The sequence below is a fragment of the Podarcis pityusensis genome, assembly GCF_964106645.2.
Source record: "Podarcis pityusensis genome assembly, chromosome: 2".
In the NCBI taxonomy this organism is placed as follows: Eukaryota; Metazoa; Chordata; class Lepidosauria; order Squamata; family Lacertidae; genus Podarcis; species Podarcis pityusensis.
Genome location: NC_138029.1, coordinates 118,716,734 through 118,730,756, shown reverse-complemented (window position 1 = coordinate 118,730,756; position 14,023 = coordinate 118,716,734). Strand labels below are relative to the sequence as shown.

Sequence of the window (14,023 nt, the reverse complement as noted above, 5' to 3'; positions counted from 1 at the left end):
TTGGATTATAAACACGTCAGACCCAGAAGTGCGTGTCCCGGTTTGCAACTTTTTTTTTGGTTTACAACCCCCCCTTTTTTTTTATTACAAACAATTTTTTTTGAGGTCCCATTGGTGAAAGCGCGCCTTGGGTTACAACCTGTTTTGGTTTACAAACGGACCTCCGGAACGGATTATGGTTGTAAACCAAGGTACCATTGTATTATGTTTTTATATACATCGGAAGCTGCCCAGACTGGCTGGGGCAACCCAGGCGGATGGGTAGGGTACAAATAATAAAATTATTATTTATTGTCTGTAAGCTGCCAGGGAAGAAGGTGCAGCAACAGCAACAACAGCAACAGCAGCAACAACAACAACATTATTCTTGGCATCCATCTGTGGCTGTAGAGACCGATGGGGAGAGACATGTTTTGTTGCAGCTGGGGCAGAGGAAGGGATCCAGTTGTGGTGCTGCAGAAGCACTGCAACGTTTCTTCTCTCTGCACTCCTCCCAGCGGCCATTCCTCCTCTGGTCACTGCTATGGATACATAACCTCACTGTTTTTTCCCAGTCACATCCATTCAAGAAAGCGACTGGGGTTTGTTCAATCTGGCACATCTCTGCACCAAGAGGAAAGCGTCCCCGGTCCTTATCTGAGAGGCGTTGTTTGCAGATGACACAGCCTTGACCATGCACTCTGAGGGCGCCTACAGAGACTCATCGTAATAATAGTAACGATAGTCTAACGCAGTGGTGGCAGCAGGCCCGGTGCCCTCCAGGTGTTGCAGCTTCAACTCCCATCAGCCCCCAGGGATGATGGGAATTGTAGTCCAGACATGTTGAGTATGCCTGCTCTTTATAAGTTGCACTGAGCCTTCTCTGTGGTGGCCCCCCCAGTGGTGAATTGCTCCTCCATAAAGGATCTTTTTGGTTCCAAGTGGATCTCAGCTAGATCTGGAAGGTTCCACAATGATTACCCTAACTCTAACCACTGCACAGACTCTCTTAACAAACAAACCACCACAGTATTAAGAGTTTACAATGATAAATACACTTTCCCTTTTCAAAGATATAATAATAATAATAATAATAATAATAATAATAATAATAATTTATTTGTACCCCGCCCATCTGGCTGGTTTCCCCAGCCACTCAGGGTGGCTTCCAACAAAGATTAAAAATATATTAAAATATCACACATTAAAAACTTCCCTGAACAGGGCTGCCTTCAAATGTCTTCTGATGTCAGGTAGTTGTATATCTCTTTGACATCTGATGGGAGGGCATTCCACAGGGCGGGTGCCACTACCGAGAAGGCCCTCTGCCTGGTTCCCTGTAGCTTGGCTTCTCGCAGTGAGGGAACTCAGTGTCCGGGCAGAATGATGGGGGTGGAGACGCTCCTTCAGGTATACGGGGCCGAGGCCAAGTATATCAATGTCCAAGCCATACTTTTCACATTTTTTAAGAGCTCCTTTTTATTTGTTATAATCAGTGTTTCTTACGTGTCCATAAAAACATTTTCTCTAAAATTCTTGGATTGGGAAAAAATACCCAAACAAACCAAATCTGATCATCATAGAACCCCTAAGCTACCTAGGAACAAAAAAAATCTATTAGCTATGTGAGTCATATGTCTTTCTAATGACAAATTTCCCTATCCTAGGGCAAAGCTAATCTCAAAACATGGAGCCACTCCTGGAAGAATTGCTGACACAGAGGCTGGGCAGTGGGAGAGAAGAGAAATCTTAAGTTTAAAACTCTCTGCATATATACAAATCAGCATTCGTCAGCATCACATTTTGTACTCTTCGCCCTTCAAACCCACCTCCCTCCCGCTAGAAGTGGCAAGGAACGTGTACATGCTACAGATTTATACCCTACAAACTTAAAACCTACTAGAAACTTCGGCCTGTACCCCTAACTGCTACTAAGCTACTACTAGGGTTTCGTTCCCCTTGCTAAAAGACATGTGTCAAAGGGGCAGTGGAATTGTGAACAGCATGCCACTCTGGCTGCCGTTTGCTTGAGGACTAGTTTCTTTGACAGGGTTGCAGAAGCTGCGACCTTCCAGGTTTTTGCTGGAATATGACTCCCATCACCCCTCCAGCTCTGTGTACTTTTCCACCACCTCGCAAGAAAAGAGGGCCTTTCCTGAATGGAGAGTCACAGGTGCTCAGCGGTCAGCAAAGCTTTCCACTTCTCCAGAAATCAGGCTGGAAGTTAAGCAGAGCAGAGGGCAGGAGGGAAAGGGCAGTGAGGAACCACTTAAGATGCTGTAGCCATGAGGTCTGCATTAAGTCACACGGCCTGGCCACACCTCGGCTTAATGTGGACTGTGAATCGCTTGCTCATCCTTTAATGATCCATGCGACGGTCACCTCCAGGCTTGATTATTGTAACTCGCTCTACGCGGGGCTGCCCTTGAAGCTGACCCAGAAACTCCAGCGGGCGCAGAATGCCACGGCGAGGCTCCTTATGGGGTCCTTGCCGTGGGATCACATTCATCCAGTGCTTTACCAACTGCACTGGCTCCCGGTGAAGTACAGGGTCAGGTTGAAGGTGCTGGTTTTGACCTTTAAAGCCCTATGCGGCCTAGGACCACATACCTACGGGCCACCTCTCCTGGTATGCCCCGCGGAGGACCTGAAGGTCCACAAATGACAACATTTTGGAGGTCCCGAGCCTCAAGGAGGTTAGATTGGTTTCAACTAGGGCCAGGGCCTTTTCAGCACTGGCCCCGACGTGGTGGAACGCTCTGTCACAAGAGACTAGGGCCCTGCGGGACTTGACATCTTTCCGCAAGGCCTGCAAGACAGAGCTGTTCCGCCTGGCCTTTGGTTTGGACTTGGTCTGACCCTTATGTTTCCCTCCCCTTATGTCTTGATTTATCAGCTACTTTAAAATGAGGCTGCATTTTAAATTGCATTTTAACCTGTATTTTAAATTGGTTTTCCCCCCCCTTTCCTTTCCCCCGACCTCTCTTTTCCCCCTATTATGTTTTTACTGTGATTTTATTGGTGTTAACTGCCCTGAGCCAGGCTCTGGCAGGGGAGGGCAGGGTATAAATAAAATGTATTATTATTATTATTATTATTATTATTATTAATCCCACCTCGTCCATGTGGTGTTCTCCTTCAAAGGCTGCCATCCCACAATTTCTCCTCCCTAATCCCAGAGATTCCCTGCGCATTCCCTGCAGCTCTCCTATTCGGATTTTCAAAGCATGTGACTTTGCGGCTAGACAGTGACAGAGCCAGCGATTCCCTCCCTCCCTCTGCCTCTTGAGAATGGCTTGTGTTTTCCTGGTGTCTTGGTCAGCCCTGATAAAGCTATTTATTGCCTGGTTGTGGACATGAGACGCTTTCTAGGTCTTCCCACTCAGCCGTTTTGGCATGTGGTTCATATTAAAAGGCAGAAAGATGCATTTTTAAAAAGAGTCTGGGCGTAATCAGGGTGGGTCATAAGGCAACTACAGCCACATTCACACCTCTGCCGGATTCAAGTTACAAAAAGAGAGATTCCAACTAAACAATGATTCCATCTGCTTGACAGTGAATGGTCCCCCAGGAGGTTATGGCCGCTCCTTCCTTGGAGGTTTTTGAGCAGAGTGTGAATGGCCATCTATCATGGATGCTTTAGCTGAGATTCCTGCCTTGCAGCGGGTTGAATCAGACGACCCTCAGGACCAACTCTACAATTCTATGGTTCTATAAACAGTCATGGTTTCCCCCAAAGAATCATAGGAACTGTGGTTTGCTAAGGGTGCTGAGAGGCCTCTGTTCCTATCGCAGAGTTACAACTCCCAGTGTGGTTTGATATTAAGCAGAGGGCCTTCTTGGTAGTGGCGCCTGCCCTGTGGAATGCCCTCCCATCAGATGTCAAGGAAATAAACAACTACAGTCATACCTCAGGTTACAGCTGCTTCAGGTTGCGTTTTCTCGGGTTACGCACCCGCCGAAACCCGGAAGTACCGGAACAGGCTACTTCCAGGTTTCGATGGTTGCACATGCACAGAAGTGCTAAATCGCGCTTTGCGCATGCGCAGAAGAGCCGAATCGCAACCTGCAGATGCGCTGCTGCGGGTTGCGAACGCTGTGGGTTGTGAACATGCATCCCACACAGATCACGTTCACAACCCGAGCAACCACTGTATCTGACTTTTAGAAGACACCTGAAGGCAGTTCCTGTTTAGGGAAGTTTTTAATGTTTGATGTTTTACTGTGTTTTTAATGTTCTGTTGGGAGCCACCCAGAGTGGCTGGGGAAGCCCAGCCAGATGGGTGGGGTATAAATTAATAATAATAATAATAATAATAATAATAATAATTCCCTCTTCACGGGGAGCTCTGGGAACTGTGGCTCTGTGAAAGGAATAGAGGTCTCGCCTAACAACTCTGAGCACTTTTAACAGAACACAGCTCCCAGAATCCTTTGGGGGGAAGCCATGACGGTTTAAAGCGCTACCACAGCACGTTAAACGTACGTGTGAGTGGCATACATGTGTGCATCAAAATGTCATTTTCCGAGACAGTATGGAACTGTGAAACTCAAGTCTGTGTCTTGTCCCCCCCCCCCCCATTTCTAACACTTCCCCTCTTGGTGGGTGCTCTGATGGCGCACGAGAAGCGAGCGGTCGCTGAAGATCTTCCCGCAGTCCGAGCACCTGTAGGGCTTCTCCCCTGTGTGGATCCTCATGTGGACCCTGAGGTTCGAGTTGCCGCCGAAGCTCTTCCCGCAGTCCGTGCACGTGTAGGGTTTCTCTCGCGTGTGGGTCCTCTCGTGCACCAGGAGGCCCGAGCTCTGGCTGAAGCTCTTGCCGCAGTCCCTGCACTTGTAGGGCTTCTCTCCCGTGTGGATCCGCTGGTGCCGGATGAGCACCGGCCTCTCCCGGAAGCTCTTCCCGCAGTCCCTGCACGTGTAGGGCCTCTCGCCCGTGTGGGTCCTCCGGTGGACTATCAGGTTGGAGTTGTCACAGAAGCTCTTGCCGCAGTCCGAGCACTGGTATGGCTTCTCGCCCGTGTGGATCCTCTCGTGGGTGATCAGGTACGCCCTCGTGCTGAAGCCCTTCCCGCAGACGGAGCACTTGTAGGGCTTCTCGCCCGTGTGGGTCCTCTCGTGGGCCTGCAGGTTGCACTTCAGCTGGAAGTCTTTCCCGCAGTGGGCGCAGGACTTCTGCCTCTCGTGAGCCGGCTTCTGCGACTCGCTTGGTGCAGGGACGGCGAGCTGGGCTGCATTCCCATCAAATTCCACGTACCTGCCCTGGGAATTTATAAACTTGTCCCCTTCTTTCTCGGGGTACGCTTCCTCCTGGCTGGCAGACGCTTTGCCCTGATTGGGCCAGCCAGAGGCGTTCTGCCCGCCTTTTCCTGACAGCACCCAGTGCGGTTCCCGTTTCCTGGCATCTTCTTGTATGTTCTGCTCCTGCCCACCTCCTGCTGGAATAAGGAGAGAATCTCAATGTTATTTGCTGTTTGCCTGTTAGCTACGAAGCCATGTTCAAAGCCTTGCTATTAATGTGCAGCGCCCTGAGGAGCTTGGCACCAGGTTACCTGAAGGACAATGTTCTCTGTTTAGACTTTGTTCAGTGTGAGGGCCATTTTCCCTTCTGCAGAACCTTCTGAGGGCCATATGCCAGTGCTGGGCAGGACCAAAGAAAAACACGGGAGAAGCAATGTGGTTAAAACTCTGCCACCAGGAATCCTTACCCAGCAAGGGTGCATCCCTGTCGCCTTCCTGTTTGATCTCTCTGAAGAGAGGCCTTGGCCAGGCACCCAAGGGAGACGCCTCCACTTCAGGGATCTTGGCAGCCCCCTCCTTGGACACCCCCGGCACCTGAAACGGAAGGAGAGATTGTTCTTACTTATCCAACCCCAGCCCGGTGGGCATGGTGCTTCACTCCTGCCCCAGAGAGCTTACACTATTTTTTTTTAAAAAAAAAATAGGTGGGTGGGAGAGGAAGGGGAAAATGTGTGATTATTTCAGCTACTGTAGGGCATACTCAGACCATTCACAGGCTAGAAGCAGACACCCACACCCTGGGTTTCAGATACCTGGGACCTTCTGCTTGCTAAGTGTGAACAATGAATTAAGTTTCTTCCCCATGTAGCTTAGTGTTGTCTGTTCTGACTGGCAGCAGCTATTGAGGTCACATGCAGAGGAAGATTATTCCCATCCCTTGCGGTCAGGCCCTTTTTCGAACTGAAGATGCCAGGGAATGAACCTATGAATATTTCTGTATCCGAAGTAAGAGCTCTGCCACTGTCCGTCCATTAAGGCCAACGTTCACCCAACTTAAAACACTAGGAGACCATGTTGAATAGTCATGGCTTCCCCCAAAGAATTATGGGAGTTTGTAATGGGCACTGAGAGTTGTTGGGAAGCCCCCTTTCCCCCTCAGAGGCCGTCAATTCCCAGAGCTCCCTGAGAAGAGGGGTTGACTGTTAAAGCACTCTGAGAACCGCAGCTCTGTGAGGGAAACGGGGGTTTCTGAACGCTCCCAGAATCCTTTGGGAGAAGCCGTGACTGTTATAGTGCCTTAATGTAGGCTGTGAATGCGGCCTGCCTCTGCCCTCTCCGCAACTCCGAAAGCCTCACAGGTAGCAGGGAGAAGCAGAATATTCCTCCAGATATTCCTCTATGCCACAGGAGCGGCGAGGATCCTAATTGCTAAAAACTGGAAAAAAGAAATTGTGCCAACGAAAAAGGAATGGCAAGACAAACTGTTAGAGTATATTGAACTGGGTAGATTAACAGAGGCAATTAGAGATCACACTAGAGAAGAGTTTCAAAAAGCATGGGGGAAACGCAGAGAATACGTCACAAAACAGTGCCCTAAAATACATACCTGGACTTGTTTCAATTAATGTCTGCAGGAAACTTTGTGGATATTTAAGTTATAATTAGAAAAATCTTAATAATTATTCATAAAGGAAACAGCTTATAAGAAGTAAATAAGGAGGCCAGAGACGGAATAGAGGAAGTCTTTTATTTGGTTGTTTGTATTGTTGTATGTTATGCTTATTGGACGTTATGTTCACGCTTAATGAGGGTGGATTTCTGTATTGGCGGGAATGGGGGGTTTATGTTATGTTGTAAATAAAACTTCCAATAAAATTAAAAAAAGAGGAAGGTAGCAGGGAGAAGCAGACACTCACCTGCTCGGGCCGCTGCTGCCTTAGCAGGAAGTCTTCCGCCAAGGCCACCGCCCGCGAGCAGCTGTCCGGCCCACCTTTCCTGACCCAGCTCTGCATCTCCGAGGGCAGGACAGCCAGGAACTGCTCCAGGATCACCAGCTCCAGGATCTGCTCCTTGCTGCGCCTCTCCGGCTTCAGCCACCAGTGGCAAAGATCCCAGAGGCGGCTGCAAGTCTCTCGAGGCCCCTCGGCCTCCTGGTAGCCGAACTGCCGGAAGCGCTGGCGCTCAGCGTCCATGCCAGTGGCCACGCCGTTATCCCCCTCCCCCAGGACCTCTTCCTTGACTTTCCCGGACTCTCCTGTCTCTTTGGCCAAGGGGCTGTTAGCTGGCTGCTGGGCTTCTCTGCAGGGCCCTGGCAGGAGAGGGGCTGTCATCTCTCTCCTCAGATGTGGCCTGGCGCCATCCATTCCCACCGAAGGAGGCAGGATGGGGTGGGCCTCGTCCCGCAACGCCAACGTCCGCTGCTGCGGGTTTCTCCCATCGGAGTGGGAAGACTCCATCGCTCTGAGGAACTCCTGCAGCTGGGCCTCCCATGGCTGTTGTGGCCCCTTCTGTGGCTCCTGCTTAACATGGCCTGACATGTTTCTCTCCCAGAATTCCCTGGTATTCCTGGCCTGCATGACGTGCGGGCCATTCCCCACTCCTGGGTCACAGGCCGCTAGGTCCGGTTGCTCCAATTTCACTCCCTGTTGAGGCCCAGCCTCGGGCTGGAGACCCAGCACCAATCCGTCCCTCGACATGGCTGCCATTTTATTTCTTCCCGGCAAATGTCCACCTGAGCCCAAGTTACCAGTTCTTTCCGCAAGCCCAGGCTGTGAAGCTTTTGTCCTCACGAAGCTGCTGGGTGTGCAGACATGCAAGCGCTTTGGAAGGGAAGTTTAAGCTTCCTGAGGAGGAAAACAAAAGGAGATCTATACTAATTTCATAAGAATACAAGACAAGCACTGTTAGGTCAAACCAAGGCTAAATATATGCACTTAATACCACTCCACAATCACAGTTCGAAAGCACATCAAAGTGCAAGTAGATAAATAGGTACCACTCTGGCAGGAAGGTAAACAGCGTTTCTGTGCGCTGCTTAGTCATGCTGGCCACATGACCTGGAAAAACTGTCTGCGGACAAACATTGGCTCCCTCTGCCAGTAAAGCGAGATGAGCGCCGCAACCCCAGAGTTGTTTGTGACTGGACTTAATTGTCAGGGGTCCTTTACCTTTACCTTTAACAGTCTCCTAACAACTGTCCATGACTCTTAAAATGGAACAAGAGTGTTTCCAAAAGGTGTGAATGTCATTCTCTGTCACCCCAGGGGATTGGACTAGATATAGGGCTGCCACATATACTAGGATTTCAAATGCGGAATTGAAAATTTGCCCTTGATCCTAGGCAAGTCAATTGCAAAATCGTGGGGGTTTTTTGTTGTTTTTTGTTTAGGTTTGGTTAAAAAAAAAAGCTCAATAACCTACTTTCTGAAATATGGCAACCTTAGACTAGAACCTGAAGGGGAAACCGCAGGGAAGATGCAGATTTTGGATAAATATCACAAGAAACCAATGGCCTCTCCTTCGCTGGAGATGTTTAAGCAGAGGCTGCACAGGGACGCATTGAACAAAAGCATTGAATAGATTACCTCCCTGCTCATTTCTATCTGTATAATTCTATGTTCTATAATTCTATGAACCTGGGACTTTTCACATGCAAAGCGGGGGATCTACCCCTGAGCTAGGACATATTCTTCATTTTTTCACCCTCCTGCCCATATTTCTCCTTCCATGCCTGTGTTCATACATATTCAATACAATCAACACCCACAGCTCTTTTAGGGAATAACACTAAGGCCTGTTGGGCCAGGACCTGGGAGACCAGGGTTCAAATCCCCCTCTGCCATGAAGTTCACAGGGTGATCTTGGGTAAGGTTACCAGACGTCCCTGTTTCCCAGGGACAGTCCCTGGATTTACAAATCTGTCCCCATACAAAATCAATTGAAGTTGAAAAGTGTCCCTGGATTCATTGAAAAAAAACTGGTAACCTTAATCTTGGGCCAGTCAGCAATTCTCAGCCTAGCCTACCCGCAAGGGCTGTTCTGAGGATAAATTGGGGAGGACTATGTCTTCCACCTTGAGTTCCATATAACACCGGTCTTGAAAGACCTACACTGGCTCCCAGTGTGTTTCCGAGCACAATTCAAAGTGTTGGTGCTGACCTTTAAAGCCCTAAACGGCCTCAGCCCAGTATACCTGAAGGAGCGTCTCCACCTGCATCGTTCTGCCCGGACACTGAGGTCCAGTGCCGAGGGCCTTCTGGCTGTTCCCTTGCTGTGAGAAGCCAAGTTCCAGAGAACCAGGCAGAGGGCCTTCTCGGTAGTGGCACCCGCCCTGTGGAACGCCCTCCCACCAGATGTATAAGAGAACAACAACTACCAGACTTTTAGAAGACATCTGAAGGCAGCCCTGTTTAGGGAAGCTTTTAATGTTTAATAGGTTATTGTATTTTAGTGTTTTGTTGGAAGCCACCCAGAGTGGCTGGGGAAACCCAGCCAGATGGGCGGGGTATAAATAATAAATAAATTATTATTATTATTATTATTATTATTATTATTATTATTATTCCTCATAGGTAAGGTGGGATATAAAATATAATTAGTAAATAAATGGCCCATCTAGTCTGGCATTCTCTTCTCACAGTGGCCAAACCAGACACCCCAATGGGAAACCCCAAGTAGGACATGTGTAACAGCACTGACTCCTCCCACTTGTGATTCCCAAAAATTGATACCAGAGGCGTATTCTGCCTTTGCCAGTGCAAGGAAAACACAGACACTGCGGCTGGCAGCCACTGAATGCTTTATCAAGCGAAGAAGCATAAAATCACAGAATTGCAGAGTTGGAAGGGACCACAAGAGTCATCTAATCCTGCCCCCAGCAATGCAGGATTTTTGCCCAAAGTGGGTGTCAAACCCACAACCCTGAGATTAAGAATTTCATGCTCTACCGACTGAGCTATCTCCCTAGGTCCTTGATTCAGAGCGATCCAACAGAGGAAGGGTGTGTGTGCGTGCAAAAAGGCACCATCACAAGCTAACCCCAGTGCAGAAATCCAGCAGGTGCAGCTGCCCCCAAACACAGAAATGCCATGATGGAGGAAAGCTTCACCTGTTCAACTTCTGCCTGCCACCCTGTTACGAAAGGCACAGAAGCCCAACCGGAGAATCTCTCTACTGAAATTCTCCATCTCTTCCTGCTGCAAACCCACTTTCCCCCACTCACCTGATCTTTCCTAAAAAGAACAAGGGAGGTGGGAGATCAGCACCGCTGCTCCTCCTGCAGCGCCTGGGAAATTTAAACCCCTGCTTTCCCACAGTAGGCGGGGCAGGAAGTGAGTTGCGCTCTCTTGCATCCCTCTGCTCCCAAAGCCTCTTAGTATCTCTAGGAAATGCAAGTCTCCATGAACTTAACCCCTTTAGTGAACGGCCATAAAGCAAATTGCTCAGAAAGCGGAGGGCCATTTCTGTTTAGCATCCCTTGGGATCGCAGCCCAGCATCCTGTTTCAAGTCACAGTGGCCTGTGGGAAATCTTCAAGGAGGACCAGAGCAAAAGAACACTCCCCCCCCTGTGGTTTCCAGCAAATGGTATTCAGAGGCATTATTGCCTCTGCATGGTGTAGTGGTTAAGAGCGGTGGTGAACCGGGTTCGATTCCCCGCTCCTCCACATGCATCTGCTGGGTGACCTTGGGCTAGTCACACTTCTTTGAAGTCTCTCAGCCTCACTCACCTCTCAGAGTGTTTGGGGGAGGAAGGGAAAGGAGACTGTGAGCCGCTTTGAGACTCCTTAAGGGGACAAACCTAGACAGCATCTAAAAAAGCAGAGACATCAGCTTGCCGACAAAGGTCCGTATTGTTAAAGCTATGGTTTTCCCAGAGCACCGAAGAATTGATGCTTTTGAATTATGGTGCTGGAGGAGACTCTTGAGAGTCCCATGGACTGCAAGAAGATCAAACCTATCCATTCTTAAGGAAATCAGCCCTCAGTGCTCACTGGAAGGACAGATCCTGAAGCTGAGGCTCCAATACATTGGCCACCTCAGGAGAAGAGAAGACTCCCTGGAAAAGACCCTGATGTTGGGAAAGATGGAAGGCACAAGGAGAAGGGGACAACAGAGGACGAGGTGGTTGGACAGTGTACTCGAAGCTACCAGCATGAGTTTGACCAAACTGCGGGAGGCAGTGGAAGACAGGAGTGCCTGGCGTGCTCTGGTCCATGGGGTCACGAAGAGTCAGACACGACTAAACAACAATGTTTATTATTATTGACTATACTGTTTATTCTCTCCTGGCCCCAGGGCACTGCTGTTGGGTCTCACACCATCCTCAGAACGACCCTGTGAGGTAGGCTAGAAGCAGAGAGTTGCCCATGCAGAAAAAAAAGAGGTTCCTCTTGGGGACAGCTTGATTTACGTCCGATCCCAATGCTGGGGAATAGGGGAGGCCAGACAGGTGGGGTATCAAAGGTTTACAGCTCCCCAGTGTGGAAAACTGGGGCTAGGGAGTGTTTCTGGATCTGTATTCAGAAATGTGGAGGGCCAGAGGCTCTGCTTCAGTCAGCCTCCGGCCCTCCAGATGTGCAACTACAACTCCCATCAGCCCCAGCAAGCACGGGCAATGGCCAGGGATGTGGGTGGTGCTGTGGGTTAAACCACAGAGCCTAGGACTTGCCGATCAGAAGGTCGGCGGTTCGAATCCCCGTGACAGGGTGAGCTCCCGTTGCTCGGTCCCTGCTCCTGCCAACCTAGCAGTTCTAAAGCACGTCAAAGTGCAAGTAGATAAATAGGTACCACTCTGGCGGGAAGGTAAACGGCGTTTCCGTGCGCTGCTCTGGTTCGCCAGAAGCGGCTTAGTCATGCTGGCCACATGACCCGGAAGCTGTATGCCAGCTCCCTTGGCCAATAAAGCGAGATGAGCTCCGCAACCCCAGAGTCGGCCACAACTGGACCTAATGGTCAGGGGTCCCTTTACCTTTACCTAACATCTGGCGGGACAATGATTCTGCACAGCTTTGTACCTGCTGCATTAACTCACATCCCCATCAGTTGTATCTGCAGCAGAGCAGCCGAGTGTGTTTTGGGGGCTGGGGGGCTGGGCAGCAAATGTTTGGGGAAGTGGCACTGGTTGAATTTCTGCCTGCAAACATTCTGCTGCCACCACTCACCCAGTGAGGTGCACAGAACCCAATTTGGAATAGAGCGAGGGCAGAGAACCATTTTCAGGTTTTTCCTTCTGGGGGCCACATGCAAGTGGTGGGAAGGGCCAGAGGCAGTGGGGGCTGGTGTCCACACATGCGCACACAACCCTCTCCACCCTCCATCCAGGCAATCACTGGGTCTCAAGGACATATCAGCCAGGCCCAAACACTCAGGGAGAATTTGAAGCAAAGTCAGTTGGAGGCATGGCCTGGGGAGAGGCTGCATTTGCCGCCACCCCCCCCCCCCGTCACTGATCATCCTATCTGTCAGGGATGCTTTAGTTGAGATTCCTGCATGTAAATTGAAATACTTTATTGTCACTTGTACAACTTGCATACAGTGAGATTACACGAGCACCCCCCACTCAGCTCTCTTAGTCTTAATTCCCCTCCTTTACTGACGCACACCCACCAAACCCGAAAGTCAGTTGCCTCATTGTTATCTTTTCATTCAGCAGCCTAACAGCCCACGGATAGAAGCTGTTCTTTACCCTGTTGGTGTGACTAATCATGCTTCTGTATCTTCTGCCTGAGGGCAGGAGATCAAGAAAGTGCCGGCCAGGGTGTGAATTATCCCTGAGAACTTTCCTCACTCTCCTGAAGCAAGTTTTTCCACTGTTTCATCCAGCGGATTCACGGGACAGCCCATAATATCTTGTGCTGTATTCACCACCCTCTGTAGGCACTTCCTATCAGTTGATGCCAAACCAGCGTACCACACTGTGATGCAGTATGAAAGGACACTTTCTATTGTTGACCGGTAGAAGGAGATCATCAAATGTTGATTGACACTGTTCTTACGCAATATTCTGAGGAGATGGAGTCTCTGTTGGGCTTTCTTAACTACCTGGGTTGTATTTATTTTCCAAGTAAGGTCTTCACTGAGATAAACTCCTAGGAATTTAAAGGAAGAGACTCTCTCCACACAGCCCTCCCTGATGTACAGTGGGGCTAGTTCTCTTCTCCTCCGAAAGTCCAACACCATCTCCTTTGCCTTGCTGATATTAAGGTGCAAGTTGTTCCCTAGGCACCATGTAGATATTTTTTGGAGCTCCCCTCTATACGCTGATTCATCCCCACCTGATATTAAACCCATTATGGTGGTGTCATCTGCAAACTTAATTGCAGATTATTAATTATTAATAATTGTGTAGGGGGTATTCTGTGATTCTATAATATATGAACGTATTTCCTGTTGTAGCAGAGCCAGTGTTAAGGCAGGCATCTTAGGCTGTGATCTGAACCCCACTTACCCGAGAGAAAGCCCCGCCGAATTCCATCAGGCTTCCTTCTGAGCAGATTTGCGAGGACCGTGTTGTTGATCTTTCCCAACAAATGCCCTCTTTGCGTCACAAGTGAAAATAAGCAACGCCTTTTAAGCCACATGACTTTGGGAACCCGTGGCAAACTGAGGAAGCTACCAAGCTGATTTTGATAATCTGTGTTCTCTACACAGACTGCCAGGGGCTCTCCAGGGTTTTAGAAGGGGAGGTCTCTCCCAATGTTACCTAGAGATGCTGGGGTTTGAACCAGGGACCTTTCTGCAGCATCAGCATCCCAGGAGCTCAAGGTGGTTGAACTAGGTTTCCCTTGGGGTCCCAAATCTATG

At 49.4% G+C, this 14,023-nt stretch overlaps 1 protein-coding gene across 5 annotated transcripts in view; it reads right to left on the bottom strand.

Annotated features, from left to right (window-relative positions):
- Positions 1-13,761, bottom strand: part of LOC308469610 (uncharacterized protein) — a 59,394-nt gene extending 45,633 nt beyond the window's left edge. The window contains exons 1-4 of one of the 5 annotated variants that reach the window (XR_013982122.1): positions 10,442-10,646; positions 7,137-8,063; positions 5,688-5,814; positions 4,455-5,417 (exon numbers count right to left, since the gene is read on the bottom strand). Coding sequence is in view for 4 of the 5 variants with exons in the window: in XM_080992317.1 (XP_080848443.1) it covers positions 4,564-5,417; positions 5,688-5,814; positions 7,137-7,925 (1,770 nt within the window). In the remaining variant the exon portion in view is untranslated. Of the gene's footprint in view, positions 1-1,381; positions 5,418-5,687; positions 5,815-7,136; positions 8,064-9,378; positions 9,456-10,441; positions 10,649-13,667 lie in introns of those variants that run through there. The other 4 variants (XM_080992319.1, XM_080992317.1, XM_080992316.1 and 1 more) reach the window with 4 other exon arrangements.
- Between the last annotated feature and the right edge of the window lie 262 nt (positions 13,762-14,023).